General features: G+C 36.0%; 2 protein-coding genes across 2 annotated transcripts in view; both read left to right on the top strand.

Annotated features, from left to right (window-relative positions):
* Positions 1-17,880, top strand: part of LOC148947829 (9,11-endoperoxide prostaglandin H2 reductase-like) — a 36,591-nt gene extending 18,711 nt beyond the window's left edge. Inside the window, exons 5-6 of the mRNA XM_089095110.1 lie at positions 1,597-1,797; positions 17,343-17,880. Coding sequence (XP_088951236.1) covers positions 1,597-1,797; positions 17,343-17,485 — 344 coding nt within the window. The 3' untranslated portion in view covers positions 17,486-17,880. The remainder of the gene's footprint in view (positions 1-1,596; positions 1,798-17,342) is intronic.
* Positions 17,881-18,915: 1,035 nt separating this feature from the next.
* kz (putative ATP-dependent RNA helicase kurz) overlaps positions 18,916-27,616 on the top strand; it is a 52,821-nt gene continuing 44,120 nt past the window's right edge. Inside the window, exon 1 of the mRNA XM_089095467.1 lies at positions 18,916-18,974. Within this exon, the coding sequence (XP_088951593.1) occupies positions 18,930-18,974 (45 nt within the window). The 5' untranslated portion in view covers positions 18,916-18,929. The remainder of the gene's footprint in view (positions 18,975-27,616) is intronic.

Here is a 27,616-nt window from a genome sequence, read left to right as displayed (position 1 = left end):
AGAAATACTGAAGACCTGGTAAGTGAGCCAAGAAGTACGGTTCGTTCTAGCTATGTGGCAAGGCACACGGGTCCGGTGGTCCAGAATCCCTTTCCAGACTCAATTCGGGAAGCGGAAAGTGTGCCGCAATTTAAAAACCCGTTAAAGAAGCATCTTCTTCAGGGCGGTTGGTGAGTGCAGGACTGGATTTTAAGTAATTTTGGTCTTTCTTTTGTTGTTAATATATTCTTGTTCAAATTTATTATTTAGTAATTTGTATTAATATCTCTTTTTTTTATTGTTCTTTATTTGTGTTCGTTTCAGTGGTGATTTGGTTAGTTTTGTAATTTAGTATTTGTGCAATGGTTGCGTTTTTAACCCATATTTGTGCTTTGTTTGTAACCGTTTGTCAAGCCGGCATGAATTATTTTTAATAAAGTTGTTGTTGAAAAAAAAAAACTTGAACACAGGGAGACAAAACGGGAAATACCCCATAAATTTGACCCCCCTCCTCCCTCCCTGGAGCATAAAAGAAATATGTCAAAATGAATAAATATCGCAATATTTGGACTTCGAATCTTTGAATTTTTGTCAACGTTCATATATTTCCTTTTGTTCTAAATTCGCCCTATTTTGTTAATGAACTCTGAGCCCTCCTTTTAAATCAGTGATCCCTCTTTCACAATAAATTCTTGCCCAAACACTTGCTAACTGACACCTTTCTAAAACATCTGATTGCCAGGGAAAATCTCATGATTTTTCCTCTTATGGAAAGGATTGCAAAATAGCAAAATATATATATATATATATATATATATATATATATATATATATATATATATATATATATATATATATATATATATATATATATATATATATATATATATATATATATATATATATATATATATATATATATATATATATATATATATATATATATATATATATATATATATATATATATATATATATATATATATATATATATATATATATATATATATATATATATATATATATATATATTTGTTACTAGCAGCTCACAGCAGCACCAACCCGCCTCAGGCAACCATAGCTATGCCCGCTCCTCTTCCATCCTATTCTATTCCAAGCCTTCGTTTTTACACCCTCCTAGGAAGTTCCTTTTTCCCTTAAATCTTTCTTACGACATCCTCCCACTACAACCAGGAACGATCTGCTTTCCCCTTAGCCCTAGACGGTTGGCCGAAAAGGACAATCTTCGGCAATCTGTCATCCTTCATCCACAGAACCTGCCCTAGCCATTTTAACCTTTCTCTCATTATAGTCCTAGAAAGCTGGATTGAACCATACTTTTCGTACAGTCTACTGTTTGAAATACGGTCAGTCAGTCGGGTACCCAAAACAATCCATAGGCAATTTCTCTGGAGAACGTCTAGCAAAATTTCCTCTGATCCATTCTCCTAAACATTTTCCAGTGTTGAAAAAAACACGACGGACCTTTTCTATTCTACTTTTAACATCTTCACTGCCCCCACCGTCTTTACTAAAAGTACTACCAAGGTAAGTGAAGTCGTCCCACTTGATTGAGGCTGCCCTACTCAGAATTTATCTATGCAAATTTGCAGGTAGAATATCACCCTCATTATATCCAAGAAGATCTCCGAAGTTTCTGTAAGGTGCATGGTATTCATCTTCAAGCGTATTCATCTCTTGGTACAACTGTTTGTAACAGCCCTCTCTTATCTGACCCAGTCGTGTTGGACATATCAAAAAAGTACAACAAAACTCCAGCTCAAATTTTACTGAGGTGGGCCATACAAAAAGAAATAGGTGAGTTTTAACATTACTCTACCTTCATTTTTGCCATTTTATTGTCTAAACTACAAACTTTAATAACTACGTATTTGCAACAAAACTTGCAATTGTTGCTTGCTTCCAAAATACATTTGCCTGGTCAGATTCAGACTGGCCTTGCCGGAAACTGTATTTTGGTGAAATACATCAGCCTCACTTTACTTTTTCTTTTCTGTTTTGTTAATTATTTTTAGACCACAATTTCCATATGGTCATTTATGATTGAAATGAAATGAAAATGTATTAACGGGCAAAATTATTGAGATAGTAACGTTGTCAATTTTTTCTATTTGTTCCACATGTAGGCCTACTAATAAAAGTCTGAATGTGTCAACTTCGAATATGTAAGCGTGTATCAACGGAAGAACAATAAAAGAAAACACTAGATTTAATAAGGGAAAAAAAACTTTTTTTCTTCCAACGATTTATCCAGTCCATATTTCTGATTTTTAAAAGTATGGTAGGTATTGATGACCTTATCCATGTCAAAATCCAAGACCCAATCATTATCGCTATCATTTTCAGTTTGTTTGGTTCGTTACACCTCGGCTTATCTTTCGTCATTATGAAATACGTATCGATGATCCTTTGTTTCTTTAGCAAAGGTATGGGGCACGCGGTAGGCTTTTATATATATATTATCACTGTCGCTTGTCTTCTAAACGCAGACAATTTGAGCCTTTTCTTGATGACAATGATGTCCAAATGGACCTTAAACTTTTGCCTTGGCTTGTCTTTTGTCATTATGAAAGACATATCGCCGTACCTTTGTTTCTTTTAATTGTTCAGGTGGTGGGACAAAACTTCTTTTTCTTCAAACGATATTTCTATTCCAGGGTTTTGATTTTACAAGGTACGGAAGGCATTGACGACCATCTTTGTTTCTTTTAATTGTTCAGCTGGTGGAACAAAAACTTCTTCTTTTGCCTTGGGTTGTCTTTTGTCATTATGAAAGATATAGCCAAACCTTTGTTTCTTTTAATTGTTCAAGTTATGGGACAAAAACATCTTTTTCTTCCAACGATTTATCCAGATCCATATTTTTGATTTTCAAAGGTATGGTAGATATTGATGACCTTATCTATGTCAAAATCGAAAATCCAATCATCATTGCTATTATTTTCAATTTTTCGGTTCATTAAACCTCGGCTTATCTTTCGTCATTATGAAATAAATATCGCCGAACCTTTGTTTTTTTAACATAGTAGGCATTGATGACCTTATCCATGTCAAAATCCCAAATCCAATCATCATCGCTATCATTTTCTATTTTGGCACGTTTTGATTTTCGCTGTCCAGGTTGATTCTTATTGACTCGCTGTTCTTCATTTTCATTTTTGACAATTTATCAATGGCCTTTGCTTTAGCTGTCCGTATTGGCGTTGTCGCAATTGATGGTCCAGGTTGTCAAATTTCACAGCTTATCACGTTAGATAGTTCAGGTGTTGGTTCCAAAGAATCATCATTTATAGTAACTGCAACTGAAATTTTACGTTTTTGGGCCTTTCAACAGACATATTATATAAGTAACTGTTGCGTTGGAAACTCAACAATCATATTTATGCTATGGATGACACAATCAATCAATCAATTTAGTAATACTAAAAGAAAACAATTAAAAACGTAAAGTTTTTACATCCCCAAGAAGCTTAGCTTATAATGGGCCAAAAAAACAAAATAAAACACTTTTATAAAGCACTTAAAAAAAGCATATGCAATATAGCACATACATATACAAGCAAATACAAAAAAAAAAAAAAAAACACTGGAACAACACAAGGACATTTATGAAATAGTGGATTTATAAGGAAACTTAACATATAACTGAAAAAAATTAAATGAAGAAAAGAGATAAAAATTAGGATAGAATCGAAGAATATTTTAAAATCTGAAAAAAATATTAAATGAAGAGAAGAGAAACATATAAATTAGGATAGAAAAACACCCGACGAGAAACTGCCTTTACCGAAAGAAATAGAGGGACATCATGATGGAGGGAGTTCCATAGTAGAACTGATTGAAAAACAGGAGACCTCTGAGCTGCTGTTGATGATCTTTTAGTTAAAATAAATCTGCGAGAAGAACTACGTAAAAAAGAAAAGTACCTACCTGAGCCTGACCGTAAGAAAAACTGCTGCAGAGACGGTGGAAGTGTACCTAGAAAAGCAGAATGCGCTATATAAAGGTAACTTTTATCCACAATACGATCCAGTGGAGCTATTTCAGTATCATTGTAAAGATCAGAGGAAGGCTAAAACCGAGGTAGAAGAAAAGTAGCCTTCACTGCCCTATTTTGGGCTCTTTGAAGTGAGCAGAGAAGAGATTTATTAGTAATACCCCAGACAGAACAGCAATAAGAAAGGTAAGGAAAAATAAAAGCATAATAAAGAGAAAGTATAACATCTGAGGGAAGAAATGAGTTAACCCTGTGTAACATTGAGGATTAGCGGAGGACAAGGGAGCGGGTATGAGTTATATGGGGTTTAAAAGAAAGAAAACAGTCAAAATACACACCAAGAAATTTCACTCTAGTAGCTTGCGGTATAATATCTTTCCCATAAGTCAGGATGATTGGCACCCTCACGTCTCTCATACGATAAGGGGTCCTGAAGTGTACAATGGCACTTTTTTGGCTGTTAAGTCATACCATTTGATGGCAGGTCCACTGCAGCAATTAAAGTTACTGTCGTCAGCAAAAAGAATAGGGTGCACAAGGGGATGAAGACCATCAACAAGATCATTAATATAAATTAAAAAAAAAGTGGTCCAAGCACAGAGCCCTGTGGGACACCTTCAAGATAGGCAAGGTAGAGGAAGCAGTACCATTAACCGAAATATACTGAGATCTTCCTGAGAGGTAAGACCTAAACCATTCAAGTGGGAATCCAGGCACTCCAAATAAAGATAATTTAGACAAAAGAGCAGAGTGAACGACCATATCAAATGCCTTTGAAAAGTCAAGAAATTGACCCAAAACACACAAGCCCTTGTCAAGATTAACACGCACAAACTTTGTTGCATCTGATAGTGTATGTAAGGTAGAAAAACTGGGACGAAAGCCATACTGATGGTTAGTTATGAGAGAATTTCCTACAGTCGTATTAGTACTAAATACAAATGAAGAGATTCTACAATACACTACTTTTTCAACAACCTTAGAGATTACAGGACGAAGAGAAATAGGTGTATAGTTTGAAATTAGTGATGAATCACTTTTTTTATACAAAGAAATAACATTAGCAACTTTAAACAAATGAAGAAAAATACCAGAAGAAAGAGAGAGGTTAGTTATGTGTGAGATGGGGATAGAAACAAACTGACCATTTTTTTTTAAAACATTACAGCTCAAACCAAAACAATCAACTGAACGACTACTTGAAAGCTGAGAAATAATGTTAGAAACATCGTTATCACTGCATGGGAAAAGAAAAAACTATTTTCTGATAAGGGAAAACTACTTGCTCTGCTATGGGGGGGGGGAATAGGAACTGAAAGAAGTGTGGTGAAATACGAATTGAAGGCGCTCGCTGAAGAATTTTTGTCCACAAGAGATCCATCAGCTTTCCTGTAATGACATGGGGGGGGACTGTTTGAAATTCTTGTGGGAAAGAGCTTCATTAACTACAGTCCAAATCTTTCGCAAATGCCCCTTACACTCATCAATTCGACGCCAAAAGTAGAGCTTTTTGGCTGCATGTACTGAAGAAGTAAGCACATTTTTATAAAGTTTATACTTCAAAAGATCATCCTATGTCTTAATTTTACATGCAGCCTAAGACAGAGACGCCTTCATATGTGTAGCATTGATCAGACCTCTAGACATCCATGGGCATTTGGGTGTGGAATTCCTTGGCCTCTGTCTAAGAGGAAAATGCTTATCCAACAGAGCTCCCATTCGACACAAAAATAAACTCGTTGCACATTCAACATCATTAGCTTCAAGAACACTAGACCAATCATTACTCTGAAGACTATGTATTAAATTCGAAATTACTTTAGCTGTGAAAGTTCTAAAAGAAGACTCACCCCGCTCATCCACAGCAATATCAGTTTGAGACACAAAAAGCGATGCATAAATAGGGAAGTGATCAGAAAGATCAGTGAAAACAAGACCAGAAGTAAACTTCAAATTAGGAGAATAAGAAATGAAAATATTATCTATTAAAGTGGCAGAATTTCTAGTAGGGTCAACACGAGAAGGAAAAAAAATTGAAGGAAGTAGCCCAGAAGAAGAAAACACATCAAAGAGATGGTAACATTCATCATTTGATCCAATATTTAACATATTACAATCAAAATTTCCCAAAACACAAATGCGTTTTTCAGAGAAAGACCCCACACAAGAAAGTTGATCAAGCAAATCGCAGAACAGATGTGATTAAAAAGGAGGAAAAGGAGAAAATACTTATATGATGCCATATATGATGTCATAAGAAATGCTTATATGATGTAATAACATAGTACATGACGTCATTTGCAAAAACCAAAATTAAAGCTCTTAATGATTTTTGTCAGACTTTTAACCTATCTAGATTGTTTTTTTTTTTATGCGAGACTATCCCAAGATACCAATTTTCCCGAATAAATATGAAGCCGTTTTCGAGAACATACATACATACATACATACATACATTCATTCATTCATACGCAATTATTACTCACATATAAAGATAGTATAATATATATATATATATATATATATATATATATATATATATATATATATATATATATATATATATATATATATATATATATATATATATATATATATATATATATATATATATATATATATATGTATATGTATATAGCTTAAGATACCAGCTTTCTACATAAACACAAAGGATTGAAACTACCCAAGTAGAGAGACCAAAACTGTAAATCGAACTCTTTTATGGAATATATACAAATAAACGCATTTAAACTAAGCAAAATAATTATAATATATTACAAGATCCGAAAAATACATGAGTTTTATTTCATAAAATGAAATTTAGTTTCCTTGGCCCATTTTTTGCCAGAATGTCTGTCACTTTTCTGCGTCGCAGAAAACATCTCTGTAAATATTAATACTTGCAAGGCTATTCAGCCAAGTCTCTGCCATTGAATTCCTTAGGTATGTTTTCACTCTTCTTAACGTGGAAAAGCTCCTTTCAACGGTTCTGGTAGAAACTGGCAATGTTACAAGAATCTTCAATAGCATAGCACATTGAGGAAAATGCTACTGTCGCGTGCATTTAGGGCATCTATAGCATTTTTTTACGAAAGTTTTATTCTGTGGGATGGTTCCACAGTTCTTGAGCTTGACCCAACTCTAATCTGGAAGCTGTTGTGCCAAAGCCCCAATTCTGCTGTTATACTTCTCTGTCCGATCCCAGGTAAATCAATTTGATAAAACTCAATAAGCTTTTTAAAACCTTTTATATCTTCTGGACAAAGAGGTTTCCCCGTCAATAAAGGGATTCCAGGACTGCAGAGTATGTCTTCATGTCTAGTAAACTTATTTTTGAGACTACTGGCTAGGTATTCTAACCAAGAAATAAAATAGAGCTCGATAATAAAACTCTTCGATCGTTTATATTTGTGAATATAAATTTTTCGATTGCCGTACCCTTTTGATTAACCTAGAAAGCGTTATTTTTGAACCTTTGTTTTCTGCCATTGATTCAAAGCGAAGAAGAATCTGTTTAAACTCTATTCTTAAATTGTCCTTTACTTTGATAAGAAGAAATAAAGAAAACCAATACAAATATCTACAATGGTCGCAACTGAGACTATAGATCACAGAAGCTAACGGAGTTGCTTCAATGAGAACACCAAAGCAAATGGATAAAATAGAATAAAATTAACATGAAGCTAATTATTCTGTTGCGAAATAATCCTCTTGTTTGCTACTATTGCTGCGATTCTCCTAGGTCTTGTATTTAATCTAGTCCCCTGGTGATTTTGTAAAACCTTATTACCCCCTTCAACTACTGGTTCACTTTTAAGAAGAATGTTATATATCGGGTCAATATTCAAATTACCTGTATTTCTATTTATTGAAATATTTGCAAGAATACGTCTTTTTATTTCAATAGCCTCCCTAGTCCACTGTGTAAACCCTCTATCATTAAAATGACCATGGTATCATCGAATCAAACAGTTCGTGGTAACGAACTGTAAGTAGGGAGTGACCCGGCTCAAGAGTAACCGAAACTCTAAAAACCGGATACCCATAGATACATCAGTAGAATCAGATTTTTATGCAGATTTCAAATATATAAGTTTCAACAAGTTTAGTCTTACTTATCAAAAGTTACGTGCCTGAATGTATCTATTTTTGGGGGAAACACCCCCAAAAAGTCATAGAACTTTAATGAAAATCACACCATCGGATTCAGCGTATCAGAAAACCCTACTGCGGAAGTTTCAAGCTCCTATCTGCAAAAATGTGGAATTTGTATTTTTTGTCAGAAGAAAGATCACGGATGCGTGTTTATTTTTTTTTTATTTATTTATTTTTTTTTTTTTTTTTCCAGGGGTGATCTTATCGATCCAGTAGTCCTAGAGTATCGTAAGAGGGCTCGTTTGAACGGAAATTAAAAATTCTAACGCCCGTTTTTAAGTGACCAAAAACACTGGAGGGCAACTTGGCCCCCTCCCACGCTCATTTTTTTCCCAAAGTCACCCAATCAAATTTTTGAGATAACCATTTTGTTTAACATAGTCGAAAATCTAATAAATATGTCTTTGAGGATGACTTGGCCCCCCACAGTTCCCGGGGGAAGGGCTGGAAGTTGTGAACTTTGCCCATTGTTTACATATAGTATTGGTTAATGGGAAGTATAAAGACTTTTCAGGAGGGATCTTTTTCCGATGGGGGGGGGGTGTCGGAGGAGGGGGTTACAGGGGAGGATCCTTCCATCGAGGATTTCCCAGCATTATTTAAAAAACGATTAGAAATTAAATAAAAAAAAACTAGTTTTTTCAACTGAAAGTAAGGAGCAACATTAAAACTTAAAACAAACAGAAATTATTACGTATATGAGGGGGTTCGGCCCCTAGTCAATACCAAGCCCTTTTCGCTAAAGTTTTTTTTTTAGTACTTTCAAAAGAGCTATCTATTCTAATTAACCGGCCTTTGTGATTCAGGGGTTTGTGATTCGAACAACATTCGAACTTTAGTGTGAAGAGAGAGATATTGACTTGGGGGCAAACTCCCTAATATACGTAATAAAACATACGAATATAGAAGTTCGTTACGTAAGTTAATTCGTAACTTGTGTCAGAACAAAATTTCGAGAAAGCCATTTAGCCAAAAAAAGTAAAATTAATACGCAAACTTTGTTTTAATTATTCATGTACTATGTGCCAAAATCAAAGCTCCATTAATTCAAAACGTTCAGAAATTAATTTAAAAAAAAACAAAGTTTTTTAACTGAAAGTAAGGAGCGACATTAAAACTTAAAACGAACAGAAATTATTCCGTATATGAAAGGGGATGTCCCCTCTTCAATACCTCGCTCTTTACGCTAAAGTTTGAATCTGTCACACAACTTTATTTCTTAAAACAATAAAAAACTTTAGTGTAAAGAGCGAGGTATTGAAGAGGGTACAGCCACTTTCATATACGTAATAATTTCTGTTCGTTTTATGTTTAAATGTCGCTTCTTACTTTCAGTTAAAAAAAACTTGTTTTTTTATTTAATTTTACGTAATGATCAGGATGATAGACAATGTGTTCAGCCAAAGCTGAAACAAAAGTCTCAGGAGGCTTACTCAGTTTTAGAGATTTTTCTATTCATTTATGATGCTCAACAAGTTATATTAATCATCAACAAGTTGCTGGTGAGTTTGGCCAATGTAAAACTTCCCACACGAACAAGGAATACCATACACCCCACCACCTAAATTGTCATCAGTCAAATTCTTCCCAAAATTTAGGAAACTGCCTAATGGTCTTCTTGACTGAAAACATGTATCAGTGTTATATTTACAAAAAATTCGTCTAAGTTTTCCTCCTAGACCCGGTATATACAATAAAGAAATATAACTTTTAGACAAATAGAATTTGGAAGACTGTGAAATCGCATTTATTTTTATCCTATGCTTACTATGTCTAATTTATATTGTTTTGTTTATAAATTTAATTGGTTAACCATTACAATTTTTTTTTAAATAGATTTTATTTTGTAATGGTCCTTTTAAATACAAACGAAGAAATGAATTGCTATACCAAAATTTAAGGACATGTATGACAGAAGGTTCACTTCAAATTCTGACACAGAGTGCCACGCTTGTGCATGGCAAATGCTGTAGAAAAGTCCAAAGCTTAAATATGTAACTCATAACCTTTCGACTGGGCATCATAAAGAATTGAAGCTAAAACCTTATGCACATGTTGGCACCCAATACGAGGTTGAAACCGAAATTGGTTTGAGTCTTTTGCAGTTTGTTCAAAAATATGTGGGAGCTGAACATATTCAAAAATCTTACTAATATTGCAAGTAGCAGTGACGGGCCTGTATGGACTGCAATTAAAAGGGTCTTTTCCACGTCTCAGAGTAAAAGTTACCGTTCCGCAAACGTGAGAATCAGGCACCACTGACAAACAAAACTGAATAGTAACTGGAGCTGAGTGACTAGTGCCGGACAATCATAAAGTAAATGATGAAGGCTAATACCATCAAGATAACTCGATTTAGAACATACAATTAACAATACTGTTAGTTGATACAGGAATAACGTGACGTTGCAAAACTTTCGGTGGCAAAAATTACAAACTAAGCACTGAAATGATAATGGACATTATATTCAATATTAAAAAAAGTATTTTTATAATTCCTATGCCAAGAAGAATCTAGGACAACATCACTGGTCCCTAATGAATCAAATTTATACGCATTAATGACTTTTTTCCGTTGTGCTGTACTTTTAGGGAACTCAGTGCGTTATAACAAACCAAACGAAGATACCCACCCCTCAAACTCCACTTTTGTCTAACTTTTTATATCAAACACTTGGCCTCAGCAGTGGCCACCCACACACAATCCAGATGTGAAACCAGAGTTTCATTGCAATTTTTGACGACTTTAAGACCGGGGTCTTCTTTCCAAATCGGGCTTCGGGTTTTGAGTTTAACTTGGACAAGGGGTACATCCACATTCTCAGCTTTTTTCCTGCACGTAACTAAACGAAGGTAATAAAAGTTCAGTTGTATTCTGGCTTGTGGCGAAAAAACACTCGTACACAGTAGATTAAAAGAGATCCAGAAGGAGGACAACAGAGCTGTTAGGATAGAAAGATATTAAGGTCAATTGGCTTTACTCCGCTCTCGTTTCATACACCATTTTTTATAAGTAGTAATGAAAGTATTAATAGATGGATCAGTGGTTAATGTCACAGTAAGGAAGAGGAAAAGGTGATCAAAATCACGTTCGTCTTCGTCAACATGAACGACATAACAGAGAACATCTGTGGAGCAAATACTATGGTCCATATTCGTGACAGTACCACTATTATGGATATAACTGCTATTAAGACTTAAGAGCTATAGGTGCTATGCGGTAACCAATTCGCAATAAATCTAAAACGAAAATGGCACGAGTAGAGGAGCTACAAACATCACAAATGAAGTCACCTGTCACTAGCCACCGATACCCATGCTTTTCAATATTGCATAACAGAGTTTTAACGGATGAGCAGAAATTACAAAACTTAGTAAGGGAAGCTAGACTTTCCTGATCCCAGGAGGATATACATCTATAAGTACAAGGTTACCAAGTCGTATTGCCATAATATTATTAGAGGAATGAAACAAGACAGGTGACAAAGGTTTAGCAATTTTTTATTTTTCAAACAATACACTCCCTGTGTTTGCGCTTAGCTTGTTTAATATCGTTTGTTGAGCAATGCCGATTTTTTGGGGTTGCTTGGTTTCTATCCTGTGCTAGATCAACCGCAATCAACTTTGGTGTATTAACTTTTTTCCCTGAATTGTTGTTGTTTTTGAGTAGCTTGAAATATTTTTGTTCTCATAATTATTATAATATTTTCGAACATCAGGAATGGTTGAAGATTAATGTTTTACCCCCTCCCCTTCCCAAACCTCTTTCTGTATTCAGTTGCGGGAAATTCATTTTTAAAGTAGACTTTTTGAGACTTCAAGAACACTCCCTGCCATACCCAATGGTCGAAAGGTGCTCCTATATAATGGCTAAATTTTATCAATGATGGAACGAATAAACATAGCTAAGTGATGCTTTAAAATAAGTATCAATCTTTACCATTTATTTTGTGTGAAACAAGTACTTACATCTTTAGAAATGAATGTGCGACCCCACACCCTTTTTTTCACTGAGACTCAAAAGCTTCGTACATTTTTTAGATGATTTTAAATTGAATGACTTTCGCATATATTTTCGAATTGGCATTCCCTGTAATGCCCTCTCCAATTAAAAAAAAAAATCATACGTAATTTTTGTTTAAAAGGGTGTGGAAAAAATCCTGCCTTAGAGTTTTCTGGTATGTTGAATTCGGTTGTGTAGTTTTTATCAATATAATTAACCCTTTTATAAGTATGTCCCCCTTTTCTCGGAAATTTATTAATTTCTCAGGCTTGCAATTCTTGGTTTGTAGCTTTCAACTTTATTCAGCATTATCCCAAAGTTTTAAGTTAGATCCCTTAATTACTGGTGAGATATTGAAGATACTCCTTTTTGACAAGGTGAAGATATATCATCCGTTTTTAGCTCTACATATCCCTCGAGTTGAGGCGCCTCAACATGCCTTGAAAGTTCCCAACAAATATTCTAAGGTCTTTACAGATTTTCCCGATATCCTCTTTTTAACAGCCAGATCTACATATTGCATTTTGATTTAGTTCAACAGAGTCCTCAACATACCCTGAAAAATCCCAACCAATATCCTAACCCATTTCTGAAATATTGTAGATATAGCATTTTATGTCATGGATGTATGTAGCTTATGTTGATTCAATTTGACATCCCATCAATATCCCCGGGGTCTTAGGGAACTCGTTATTCTGAACTTTTGAAAATAGATCAAAGCCAAAATTTAATATTATGTGAATAAACTTATGGACGGAAGTATATATAACTGTTTTGAGTTTCTTATGATTTGTGTATGATAAAACTTAGAGTTAGGGGTAAAAAATAACATAGGAGGAATCAGTGTTGGAATAAAAAACTTTGGGAATTAATAAATAATAAAGCCAGACGTTCCCAATTAAAGATAGGAACGGGGCCACAATTAGTGATAAGGAAAGAGTTAAAGAAAGATGTGCAAAATATTTTGAGAATGCGCTAAAACGAAATAGAGTTGCAGGAATAGATATAAAGGAAAATGAAAAAGTTTGTGATACCTTGGATGTTAAGGAAGTTTTGTTTTGTTAGGAAGAATTAGCGACAGTACTGAAAGGACTAAAAAATAATAAGGCTCCAGATGCTGATAGTGTGGTAAATGAGTCTCTTTAATATGGTGGCTCTGAGGTTAGAAATTAGTTACTGACGACAATGAATATGATTTTTGAAAAAGGGAAAGTACCTAAGGATTTTTAGAAAACCCTAATTAAACTTCTGTATAACAAAGGTGATAAGAGTGAGTGTTCTAATTATCGAGGCATTAGTCTTGCCTCTGTAGGTATCAAATTGCTTAGTAACATGATACTTTTTAGAGTGAGAGATGCTGTAAACATGGTTTTAAGACAAGAACAGTGCGGTTTTACAAAAGGTAGAGGATGTTTCGACCAAATTTTCACTATTAGGTTAATAATTGAGTAGGGCCTGACTTGTCAAACACCTTTAGTCTTCATTTTATAGATTATGAGCAAGGGTTCGATTCTGTTGATAGAAGAGCTTTAGCAAAGGTCTTATCCTTCTCAAATACCAGAACAAATACCACACATTAAAGTGATTAGTGCTATGTAGGTGAATAACACTGCTGCGGTTAAGGTAGGAAGTGAGGTTGGCAGCTGGCTTTGTATTAAATCAGGAGTTAAGCAGGGTTGTGTTATATTCCCCTTTATATGGATCATTTTGATGGACTTTGTCTTAAGGAGTACAGGAAAGGCAATAGCAGACCAAGGAATCAAATGGAGAGTAAAAACTCTCCTGGACTTAGATTATGCTGATGATTTAAGCATCCTAGATGAAAGTGTGAGCATAATGAATGAACTTTTAGAGATTTTGTGAGCTCAGGGTGCTAGAATAGGTTGGAAAATTAATGTTAAGAAGACTGAGTCACTAAGGCTAGGAATAAGTGAAGATGAAAAGGTGACGTTGAGGAACAAAAGGATTGATCAGCTGGGCAGCTTGATGTTAAAGCTGATGATTAAGATGTTAAAAATAGAGTAGCGAAGGCTCAGGGTGTTTTTCACAGTTAAAAAAAAGTTTGCAAGAATAGGAAAATAAGTCTGCAAACCAAGATTAGAATATTGGAAGCTACAGTGATGACAGTGGTCAAATATGACTCTGAAGCATCGGCGCTCCAAAAAGCGGATGAAGATTTGCTAGATGTTTTCCAGAGAAATTGCCTACGGATTGTTCTGGGTACCCGAAAGACTAACCGCATTTCATACAGTAGGCTGTACGAAAAATGTGGTTCAATCCCGCTTTCTAGGGCTATAATGAAAGAAAGTTTGAGATGGCTAGGGCACGTTTTGCGGATGAAGGATGACAGATTGCCGAAGAATGTCCTTTTCAGCCAATCGGCTAGGGATAAACGGAAAAGCAGGTCGTCTTCTTCTGGAGTGGGAAGATGTCATAAAGAAAGATTTAAAAGAAGTGGGAACTTCGTGGGAGGGTGTAAAGAAGGAGGCTTTGAATAGATTGGGATAGAGGAGAAGGGTGCGTAGATGTGTTGGCCTCAGGCGGCTTGATGCTGCAGTGATTTGTTAGTAGTAGTAGTAGTAGTAGTAGTAGTTCTCGCCGCAAACTATTAGGAAACGTCTTTCGAAAACACCCACTAAATAGGCTATGACAAGTTATCTTATTTGCTATTGAACTACATCACTCGTAGGAATTAATTACTTGTGAAATTAAACAGACAACGCTTGTGTCTGTTTAATGTGAAGTTAAACACACATTTAATCAGTTTGACAAGGACAAATGCTATTATCTGCATTCTGGGTTATAGCCTAGGAAATGTCAAGTAAAACAACTCAAGAACAGGAAAAGAAGCTTTGAAACATTGACTGCATAACCAATCATGTTCATTAGTATCGGCATGCCTCTAGGTTTTATACTTAGTGATTTTACTTATTTTTTTTGTGTGTGGTTTTAGTTCAGTGTTATTTTCACAGCATAAGTATTAAACAGTAGCGAAAATTTGTCTCTGAAATGGGACACATCAGTGCGTGAGGAAATGGATTTTCTCTTTGCGTCACAACAATAGTTTCAGTTGCTACCACAGTTAGTATTAAAGAAGGTGGAGTCATGAAGAAAGGTATGCGACTGATGTGTTCAAAAAACTTCAACGGAGAGTATAGGAATTTTCGCTACTGTGGTTATTAATTTGTACTGTGATTATTTTAACGAATGAGGGGAAAGACGCTGTGTCTTTCTCTTATATGTTAAGATGTATTATTAAGTACCTTTATCAGGGTTGCATCTGGAGTAGTAAGCCAGTAAAGAGCAGACCATGACCCAATGAAACCAAAATTTTAGAAACGCTTTAGGAAAAAAACTGTCTAATGAAAAAAAAAATATGCTATTTTAGCTGATTCAGGAACGGTAATTATTCTTTCAAAAGAATCTGAATAGTAAAATGTTTTTGCAAAAACGAATTTATAGCAATTTAGAAAAAGAATCTGAAAACCATCGGAAATGGTGTCAGATCAAAACGAAAAGTGTACCGCCGTTGATACACTTAGGAATCGCCAAAGTCAAAAACACCTTTGAGCACCTTACAGTTTCCCGCCTTGAAAAACAAGGAAGATTAGTTTTTGCATGGAATGCACTGGTGTCTCTTTTTTTTTCTTCGCTGCTTTTGGGGCATTGGAACATTGTAGAGAGCTTTTTAAGAGCTAATTTGATATTTAATTTTTGTATATACCTGATTTTTAGAAGTTCGACTTAACGCCACTATAAAGTGCCGAAAACGTTAACAATTAAACTTTGGGTGCCATTTCTAGAGTGGAACAGGTTTGGACCCATGAAAGGATGACGTCTGTATCTCCATGGCTGATAAACTTAGACCTGAAGTTTGCAACCCCCCATCTTCCATACTTCTCCCCAGCCCCTTGTTCTTACTTGGTGGTTTTGCATATTTTATTCTGTGGTTTTAGTCCAGGGTTATTTTGTCGAAAATTTTCTGAATGAGTAGAATCCTTATTGCCATAATTTCTTTAATATTTTACATTATATGCCGCTGAGGACGGCTTGTAGTCAAGTAACTGAAATATTTGCTTTTTCTCTTTTTCCTTCACTGTCTTAAAAAAAATTACATTAATTTCTTATTTTTTGCATGATTATCTTTTTTCATTAATTTTCTGGTTGTGTATGGCTAATTAAAATTCAGCTATGTAATGATATGATAAATCTGTAGTTCTTGCATCGGTAAACCAGTGATTCCATTTTTGGACCAATATTTGAAATAATGTAGTCCAAAGGAGTGGTAGTATTTGATAATGTAGAAATGTAGATTGATTTTTTAAGGCAGAAAAGCAGTATATCTAAAAAAATGCTAGCAATTTGGAAATACTATCTTAGTTGTGTGTTACTTATTTTTACTGCCTCTGGCTCGTTAAACTGCTATGGAATAAAACATCAGACTGTAGTAGAACATTGGAGCAATAGGTAGCGTTTGTATTCTCGGAAGTAACCGAATTCCAAACCACGGTAACCACTCTCAACATCTTGAATTTCTTTGTTCTGATAATTTCTACACATTTCAATTGTGACCAGTGTGATGGTCCAATTGTTCAGTGAGCTTTTACATAGAATTTTTCTGCGTAAAAATGAAAGAGAAGTGTATATTTTCTAGCCCAACTTTTTTTGTCGACTTTCGAATTCTAAGGAAGGTGTCCACATAATCGGCTTGCCCCGTAATTTGACGCTAATTTCCTCTTTCGGCACCAACTAACATGAGGTGTTTAAATTCTTGAAGAAAAATAAAATGTCACTCGCTAGTGAGAACTTACACCTCATCGAAAACGCAACAGCTGGATCTTCGCTTAGCAGCAAGAATTCACTCTTGGGAAGCAAGAGCTGGAAAATCGCATATTTTCCGAAGTTCTTGCCACATCTCGTTCAAACTATCGTTTCCTTTATTATTGCCCCCCCCCCCCCAAAAAAAAGAAATCCTTCGCACGAGCAAGGTTTGTTTTGAAAGATTATTAACATGTAATTTAAACTTACAAACTTTGAACTATGAGTCGAAATCATTCAAATTAGCTAAAAATATAAACTAATAGACTAAATATGAAAACTGAAACAAAACAAGAAAAGAAAAATCTAGCCAACGACTATCGTCTTTTAAAATTTGATAGCTATTTTATGTTTACATATTCTTTTCAGGCGTTCTCCCCAAATCGCAGAATCCAGATCACATTAAAGAAAATATATTGTTGGATTTCATTATGGAAGATGAAGACATGAAAAGATTATCAAGCCTCGGGATCAAAAGAAAATACGCTTGGGATCCAACTCAAGTAGCTTAAAAGCTAATCAATATTGACTTAGTTAATCTACACTTTACTAAGTGGCGATATTTAAACTACCATGAAAAATAAACGAACTGCCTAATATTCCTGGGTTTTCAAGTAAAAGTTGAGGAATTATTTTTACTGCTACCTTTTGTGTTTCTCGAATTAAAGTCATTTATTTATTTTTATTTATTTGGCAATGAACAGACTTACCCCTCCACCCCTTGGTGCATGATATATTAGAGTCACTTAGTACCTTGTAGATTAACAAAGTCTAGAAAATAGTAAAAAAAGCTCTCATTTCTTTTTTTATTTTAGTACAAATAAAGCAAAAACTTAAATGTTTGACTCTTGTTAGATGAACCACCGTTGTTTCAATGGTTCCTATAAAGATATTAAATTCTATGTCAAACCCCTGTCCGTCTTATTAATATTCTTTTAGAATGAAAGAAAATATATACTTATATTTCCAAAATATGGCCACTGACAAATTTTTCCGAGAAGATGAAAAAGTAGTAATTTCTATGGAATAATTTTATTTTAGAAATTATAAAGTCTAAAATGTCAGAAAATAGATTTTGGGTATTAAGATAGGATCTTTACAGTACTTCCTATTATGCTCCAGGAAAAATATTACAAATACGCAATTGTAGACTTAACAGAAGCTGACTAAGAAAATATTGTCACGCTTCAAACGAAAGAGCGGGCCTTCCGTTCAGGGGCACCAGTTGGGGGAAGTGAACATTTGCCCCCCAGATTATTTTGCCCAATTAAATTTTGAAGATTAACTTTTTTGGTACGGTACTTTCATTGGGGAAAACAAAAAATTCAAAGGATTGCCCCCCTCCCTTGGATCTTTATTTTTTTGTTTTTGTTTCTTCATTAAACAAAGTTGGAAAAAATCCTTCTCCCTATATTTGGTGGTGCCCCTGTTCCGGTAACTTTGCAAGAGCGTAAAATCAAGGTTTCTTAAGGTTTTCGCGGATTCCTTAATTAAGGAACCTATGAGGAACACAGCGAATAACTGAAAATATAGCTTTGACTTTTTACATGGCAAGTGAAACTTATATTAGGTAGCCTTTGACGTAAAAGTACTGAAATACATTCGTCCAGGTTATAGTTTGTCTGCCTTGTATCCTATGAAATAATTACCCCTTTGCCTTTTTGACCCGTGGATAAAGTATCAACTAGGTAAAACATTACTTATTTTACTCATAAAGTCATACATATTTCAGTATAAACTTGCAGGAAAAACGGTGGAAATTCGACGTATCACGCAAAAATAGCCTTTTTTGTGAAATCATATTAATGGGAATCCAGGTGACAATATCGCAGGATATCGACTTTTGAATGTTATCTCGAACACGTCTATTCTCTAAATAGCAAGACTCACTGTCCTCGAAAATAGATGGCGTCGAAATGTTTTATTTTTAAACTATCGATAACTCGGTTTCCAAGCATGGGAAAGCTTAGGAAACGTTTCAATCAGAAAGGGAGAAGTCAAGTAGATAATTGTTTGTTTTTATCATTTTCAGAGTCCTAATGAAACTACCAATGTATATTCGTTTACTTTAGCTAGCCTACCTTTATTCGAAAACGTAATCTAAAGCCTAGGCTTAATCTCTGTTTTTCAGCCATTAGCGTAGGCTATTACTTATTTTACAGTTTTCTTTTGAAGATAATTACAAGGTAAAGTCTTTTGCTTTGGGTATTTCCACTCTAGCTGCCTACTAGATAAATTTATTGTTTCTAAAAGCTTTTTCTTCCCAAATCTTAGTACAAGTAAATTGTAGGCTTAAAAACTACTGATTAGTAAGGGGCTGTTGTACAAGAAATAAAATAGCAAAGCTAATGAATCTTTGCTTTACAGGAGAGTTATAAAAAAAGTAGGTACAATTCTACTTTAGCTACTTTTGACTATCTTGGAAAGGGGTTAGGTTAGGGAAATGAAAGTTTCAGGGATGGGTCTACAGGCTTAAGTATGCCCTGGGAAGTTTAGAAGTATCCACCTCCACTCCTTCTCCCTCTAGAGGGTCCTGACCTTTGATGACCTTTAAAAATCTGTGAGTTATAGAAGTGAAACCTTGCAAAATAGATCTTCTATGTAAATGAAGCACAAAAAATTTGTTTTCAGCTTCACAACTTTGCGCAATCCCAATTAATAAGGTTTAAAGATATGCAAATACATTTCCTAAATTTTGGAAATAAAACTTTGATATGGCTTAAAATTCTGCTTGGACAACTGAAATTGTATTTTCAGAGCTAAAGCCAGATAAAAAGAAACTGATAACTGAAAATTAAGGTTAAAATGTTGTTTTGTTAAAATTTCATTGGGTATAGACCTGTCATGTAGGCAAATTTCAGGACCCTCTAGAGGGAGAAGGAGTGGAGGTAGGTAATTCAAAACACCTTCCCAGGACATAGTTTGGCCTGTAGACCCATCCCTGAAAGTTTCATTTTCCTAACCTCACTCCATTCCAAGAGAGCTAAAAGTAGCTAAAGTAGAATTTTACTGAAAGTGTTTTAGCTTTTTGCTCAAATAGCTCCTTGTTCAGGGATCTAAGAAAGAAAATGTCAGAAATGTTTTAGCATAAAGTTTAAAATTGTGATATAATTTAGTAGAGGACAAGTAAAATCATGTTATGTAGTCCGTAGGCTAGAATTACTAAAAAAAAATTTGGTCCTACTATTTTTAGTGAAAGCAGAGATGTAATAAGATAAGATATTTATTTCAAAAAATGACTGAAACAACATGACAAATATGAGAAATGTTCATGAAATGTTTGCATGATTTTTAAATCTGATTGGTTGAAATAAATGAAGCAGAGTCTGGAATACAAATTAATCTTTTATTCTGAGGAGCAAAGAGCCTCTGTTTTCTTCTTGTAGGTGCTCAGTGGCTCAACACTGGCTCAGTGGCTCAACATTGGGCCCTTGATAAAATGAAATAAATAAAAACCACTTTCTTTGTTTTTTTCAAAAGTAAGTAAAGAGCAATGTTAAAACTTGAAGAAAAAACTGTTCTGTCCAAAATGGACACTGTCAAGTATTTGAACCTCTAGCGTTTACCCTAGAGTTTAGTTTATGCATTTACAGTAAATATGATCAATTTCTATTACAAGTGGACCATTTAGCCTGAAAGCTTTAAAGGCATAGCAGCCCCGCTTCATATATATAACAATTTATATCCTTTTTAATTTTTAATGTTGTTCTGCACCTTCACTTGTAACTCCTGATTTCAATAGAGATTGAAGTGAGAAAGGTGCTGCCCAAGTGCAGAGAGTAGACAGACCCCCAGCACTGATGGTATCTATGACAGCAATGATTTTTATTTATACCCAGTCTAGTATGGGACCTTCCCTTTGGACCACACAGTTACAAAAATTATAGATCTTTTGGGCTCCAAAGATGTCACTGACCATTTCAGCTTTATTGAACCTTCATCTAGTGCTTTGTTGTTTTACAGTTTCTTGGAGGTTTCAAAGATTTCTTTGGTTGTAGGTGATTCTAAGCTAATGTTAAGCAAGAACAGGGTTTCTGGCAGAATAGTAAGTCCCTCAGCTGATAATGAAAGGCTTAGGACCTTTTAAAAGTATAGTGGCTATGCTACTTGTTCTGGGTTTATTACTCAATCTACTCAGAATGGTAAGCTCTGCAGCTGATAGTGAAAGGTTTTGGACCTTTTAAAAGTGCAGAGCTCACACTACCTAGACAGCTTCTGAGTCTGTTACTCAATTTTGGGGATTTGTCCTTTGGTGGCATTTCTGAGTTGGATATTTGCTGATGGTTTTGTTTTGTAATTTTATGATAAGTATGGGCGTCTCCTCTTTTTAATGAGCTTTCCGCTTTGGATGCTTGCCAGTAGGAAAGTAATGCACATTGTGTTGGAAATATTCACCTTTTTTAAATTCCATTATGCAGGCATGAAAGGATGGTCCCTTGTGTTATGCCTGCCAGTAACAACTTCAAAGTTTGGTTGAAGACTCTGGGATATCCTGGTGTAGACACCACCCCCTCTGGTCCCAGTCCCTGTCACTAAATGATTGAATGACTCTGGAGTTTCACATCAGATGGTTTGATTACTTAAGGAGCTCTAAAGTGGAGCAGCATGGTTGAAAAATAAGCTTGTAGATGCTTAAAAACTGTGATGACATTGCTCCTTTTCCATCAATAAACAAGGGTTGGAATTTTCAATGTTACAAGCCTCTTAAGGTAAGGGAGGGTCCTCAAGTTGTAGGGCATTTTTGTCACATGCTGCTGGACACTTTCAAGAAGTTGTTTGTCTTCCTTGAATTGAGGGAAGGTGAGTGTCATACTGAATTCAAGCACTGGCTCTACCATAGAGGTGTACAGTTTTTTTTTTATAACATGTTGGTTGCAGCTGACATATGTTCTTTTAATAATACTAAGACTTCTTGCATTTGCAGCCAATAAGAGGGTATGCTGATGAAACTTTAGCGGAGTTTTGACTATAACACAAAGATCATGATCTTCACCTGCTGGTGTTAGATACTGGGACTGGCTTATTCAATGTGTAATGTTGCTGACCGTTATTGGGTCCTAGGTGGAGCACCATGCTTTTTTCTGCAATATACTGTAGCAGCAGCCTATCTGATCAGTTTGATAAGTTATCCAGGTCTTCCTGTAGAGAGGCCATTGCTTCAGCAGTATTGGCCTCCCCTGTAAGCTTGGAGTCTTCAGCATAAAAGGTTATTTTTTGTGCAATCAGGGGCATCACTAATACAAATGATTGATAAATTTGGGCCAAGCCAACTGCTCTAAGGTACTGTACTCTTCATTGGTTGTGGGTTCAAGTAAACTGGTGAGCCATTAGAAGTATAGAGAACAACAGCCTGTGTTATGTCTGTCAGAAAGGCTATAACCTAGTCAACCACTTCTTTGATTAATTACAGGCATTCCAGTTTTAGCTTCAGGCTGTGATGACGAACCTTCTCAAGTGCCTAAGCCTGGTCAAGTAGAAAAAGATCAACTGGAGTCTTCTTTTTATCTATTGTCCTGCTTTTTCTAAATATGTGTTAGCAATTTGGCTAGAGGTTGTTTGCTATCAGTGTTTTATGATTCATCATTTACCATGGTCTTCATAATTTTAGAGGGGACAGAGGTCTGTAGTTTTGGAATCTTTATGCTTTCCTTTTGTGAATACAGGAAGCACATAAGCAGATCTCCAATCTTGGGGACATTACTGGTATTTAAAGATGTTGACTAATTGAGAGACTGTCTGGTTTCCCATTTCTTTCAGGACCCTTGGATGGATTCCATCAGGACCTCTTGCTTTAGTTCTATCAATCTTAGATACCATTTATGGACCTATTCAGTAATGAATGTCATCTTGGGCATGAGGGTAGTGATATTCTTAGGTGGTAGGTTTGGAAATTGCCCATAGGGGTCTTCATCACAAAACTTGTTAAAAAAGATTGGCTAAGTTCATTTTCTTTTTCAGTGAGGAATCTTATATTGTCCCCACTCGGTTAGGTAATCTCTGATATGAGGTGTCTGGCTAGTTTACTGGAGAACATATATCTCCAGACGGCTTTTGGATTGTCTTTCCTATGCTTTACTAGTTTCTCTTCATGCTTAGTGAAGGTAGATCTGACCAATGTTGTCACCCAATTTCTTGCTTGTTTATACTTGTTGAAATCCTCTTTGGTTGGAGTTTTCTTGTCTTTAGTCCTTTTTGTTTTGGGGGGTATTTGGTAAAGTCTTCTGCCCATGAAGAGCAGAAAATATAACTATGACATACAGTTTGAAAGTTCTGATAGATCTAAAGCACAGTCATAGATACTCTTTCCTTTAAAAGAGTTTTCAAGAAGAAAAGAAGATAATACATGATGCACATGCTGACAACCTACTCCGGGCCGATATCCAAACTGGTTATCTCCCCCAAGCATATTATTAGTCACAAAAGGTAGTAGTATATGCTCAAGAACTTTAGAAAAGTCCAAGAGACAGCAATAGGTTGGTAAGAAGAGCAATTTAAAGGAGATTTCCCCTCTTTAAAATTGAAGAAACAGTACCACACAAAAAACTCTCTGGTACACTAGAAGTACAAAGACACATCTGGAAAAGTAGATGTATGTGGTCAATATCTGGATTTCCTTCAGAAGACCACATTGTAGTATCACTTTTGACCTAAAGTGCAGGACAAAGCATAACTACAAAAAAGAACTAAGTTTCAACTGAGAGGAATTTTGCAGTTCTCTGGTTTGCAGAAATCATGGCGCCAAGTTCATAAATCTGAAGAGAGTTCGACGTTCCAATCTCTCACTTAGTGCATGGGAAGAATATTATAGGCTAAGGACACTTTCTCTGATAAGAACTTCAATCAGTGCAATTTTTTTTGCTTGTGTTCAGTTACTACTGCCTGCTGGATTCACGCAATCACACATCCCTGCTGTTACAATTACAAGCATCCAACAAGCGCTACTAAAGTTGAAACCCTCGTCCTCACCTGACAGTGAAGGTCTCTGCTTCTAACACCTTGTTAGAGCACCAAATGAATTTTATTCTCACCTCCAGTTGATTTTTCAAATGATTTTATGCAATCGAATCGTGTCAAATGGTTTTCTAGTTGGCCATATGACGTCTGTGCTAAAGAGAGGTCAGTCTGCTGATTTTTGTGAATCATATAGGCCAATGACAGTTGCTTGTAATGTGAGCAAAGTGTTCAAGTATGTAATATTGTCCATTACCTCTGTTGAAGATTGTGGTGCAAATCAAATTGGTTTCTCTAAGGGTCCTGGTTGTCAACATGCCCATGGAATTCTGTCTAAGATCCTTGTTGTCGTGCAATCCAAGAATGATTCAGTGTTCTTTGTACAGTTTATATTTTGATGGTTTTCAATTCTCTGATTCATCATCAAGCAATTGCTTCTTTGATTAAAGCAGGAATCAATAAAAGTGTATGTGTGATGCTACTTTGTTGGTATTGTAATTCTGTTGTTTTTGCTAAATGGGATTTGAGGGTCATTGCTTCAATTCAAATAAAAAGTGGGGTCCGCCAAGGGAGCGTGCTATTGCCCAGCATATTTAAGTTGGCTATTGCTGATGTTCTTGATGGTCTCTTGCCTGCTTCGTTTCTTAGCGGTGTGGAGATAACGTATCTTGCATATGCTGACGATGTATTGGTGATTAGTGAATGAATGAATGAGTGGTTTTTATTTCCCATCATAAATAACACAAGTTATATGACAGAGTATAAAAAAAAACACACACACAAAAAAAGGACAAAAAGAAAGAAACAAACACTTCACAATTCTATTTACAACGATACTTAACTCGTATTCAAACTAACTAACCTACAATAGCCTGATTTAGGACACAATGAGGATTGAGCGAATGCTGAAACTGGGCAATACGCTTAGTGACTGCATTAGCTGGGTCAACAACTTTATATTTTTGGGATTTTCTAGTGTTTCTCTCCCACGGCAGAATGCTTAGGAGATATTTTGCGTGCTTGTAGTACACTCGGCGGACTGAACACTTATCAGTTTCAGTGAAAAGAGACCAAAATGGCAAAAGTGAGATAACATGTGGTATAACAAATACAGAATAAAGGCGTCCGAGTATACAACGGTTATAAAGACGTTTACAAGGTAAAAGTACTCTGTATGCTTTTTGTGCCTTTTCAGAAAAATGCTCAACCAGTGCTTTGCGAGTAGACTTCAGATCGGAAGCGATCGGCAGTCCAAGGTAAGTAAGAGAAAGCTTTGAGCTGATCGTAGTGTCACCTAGGAGCACGCTAATTGGGGCCGAATCTTTCGCGTTTTGCAGAAAAACAATAGGTCACCAACAACCATATAACCTGATGTTGTTCAAGGCACCAAGGCAAGGGCGCCCGCACTCGTTTCATAATGTATACCAGAATTTCGACTGGCTACCAGACTTGGCCAACTGAACGTTTTGGGACTACTGTGGTTTTCATTTTACGTGTGGGAACTGCAGTCTTTTCAGCATAGCATAGGGAATCATTGATTTCTGCACATTTATTGTTTAGGAGTATCTGCTTCTCACTGTCGGGAACAGACGAACATTGTCGAAGCAGTTGAAATGGGACTTTTATCTTTCCAAGTATATGATCACTTATATACTTTCCCCCGCTCAGATTTTACCATCCATTTTCGATGACATTCATCCCGCTGAGTGGGTTTATTAGTCACACAGAACACATTCGAGATAGTTAGGTGGTCAGAAGCACAGATGCTTAAGTTCACCCGTCATTTTTCATTGTCTTTACATTCTGCAGAGCACAGCATTGAGTCTAGGGAGGATACGGAGCCGGAGTTGTGCACATGCGTGTAGTTTAGGTCATTTTCCAGTACACAAAGACTTTCACAGGCAGTTACCAGAACCTGAGTTCTGGGGCTGTTGTCACATGGGTTACAGTTCATGTCTCTGGCGACAATGCAAGACAGTTTTTGAGTAATGCACTCGTTAACTGCTCAACAAAGCTGTCCACAAGCGGCATTGAATCTTGCATCAGATTCATTGTCAGGGAAGGCTTAAGACTTCTGCACACCAGTATTGAGACACCACCAAATGGCATACCTCTGCCAGAACGCTTAGCAGGATTACTGAATACGATGAAGGTGTCGTTGATATCCTGAAGCTGTAGTCCTTCTGCTGTAAGAAACTGTTCTTGTAGACAGACCACGTCATACTTTAGCATTAGTTGCTGAACCAGAGATAGTTTAGCGAGAACTCCAGCATTCATGTTCCACAATACAACTTTAAGTTCATAATTAATCATTGTTTCAATACTCTCTGTGGCATTGAAACTGTAGCAGGGGTGGTTTAGCAAACCGCATAGAGCACATTTAAGGAGGTTCTGGCAGGGACTGTCCTTAGAACTGGAGTATTTCCCAGTGCAACTTGAGCACATTGGCGGATTCTGACAATCTGGATTGGCATAAATTTGTATTCGCAAATTGGCAGGCGCTCATATTCAATCAAGGGAGGAGAACTGATTGCATTCTGTGGGTCTTCTCGCGAATCAAATTTCAGTTTGAATGACCTGGTTTTGCCTATTCGGGAAGCTTCAACACATTTAGAGACTAGACTGTGTAAATCCTCTTTCGGAATGCTTGATGGGACATGGTGAATTATCCCAAAGAAAGAGGGGCTTTTCACTCTTGCAACAACAGAGTTATCTTTACAGTAATAGCCAGTGCTATGGAATCGGTGGTTGCTTTGTTTTTCACTAGAACGCTCCAGGCACTCTTATGAGGCCTCAGTTCAACGAGGTCACTCCTTGTCTGCCCGCAAATTCCATTTAAATAGTCTTTCCGCGATTCGGGATCAGTCAGTCCTTGGGGCGGATTTTTGAGAACTGTGGCTTAAGTTTGTTTTGGCTTTTCTTTATTCTTGGGTAACTGATTAGAGGCGCGTTACTGGTACTATGACTCCACAAACCGTCAAACTTTCGGCATAGCCCTCCCACTTTTCTCGTTAAAGTAGCACTTATTTTGCTGGGAATAATCGGCACATCATCTGGTTGGTATATTATGGACCGCGGGAGTGAAATGCTCTTTTCATTGCACAGCTTGAAGACTTTCATTATCTCGACGCCATTATCCGCACTTTTCTCTCTTGCAGTCACTCTCGTCGCATATTCGGCTTCATCCCAAATCACCTTCTTCGCTTCCAAAATATCCGCATCAGAGAAATGCAAAACCGCACTTTTGACAATACTATCTATTGGATTTCCATCCTTCATCGCCTGCTAAACAAAGTTCAAAACAGCATTTAATACAAGCTTCACGCTCGCCATTTCGCTTAAGAATGATTATTGCGCAATCCAGTAGTCAGAGACCATGAGCAGAGCTAATATCGTTATCTTTCAATCTAGGTCAAGTTCAAAGCAAGTGAATTAATACCGGTTGAAAGCAAGCTTTAAAGCTCAAGAAATCCAAAAAAGATGTTGTCACTTTGGAGACTGAATGAAGATTGAGGCACTGAGTAAAACAGATCATAGGAATGCCATAAATGTTATGGTTCTATACACTCCCTTTCATAAAAAAAAGGTTCCAATCAAAGCTGTAACATTATTTTTTGAAACAACACTGTCTGTCAACATTTTCCATAATTTAATGGACCAATTTGCAAAAGGAACCTTTCTTGAAACCCTTT

Source organism: Artemia sp. Qi Xiang Cuo, chromosome 10 (genome assembly GCF_049724085.1).
Source record: "Artemia sp. Qi Xiang Cuo chromosome 10, ASM4972408v1, whole genome shotgun sequence".
In the NCBI taxonomy this organism is placed as follows: Eukaryota; Metazoa; Arthropoda; class Branchiopoda; order Anostraca; family Artemiidae; genus Artemia; species Artemia sp. Qi Xiang Cuo.
The sequence above is the reverse complement of the archived record's forward strand: the minus strand, read 5'-3'. Positions and strand labels throughout refer to the sequence as shown.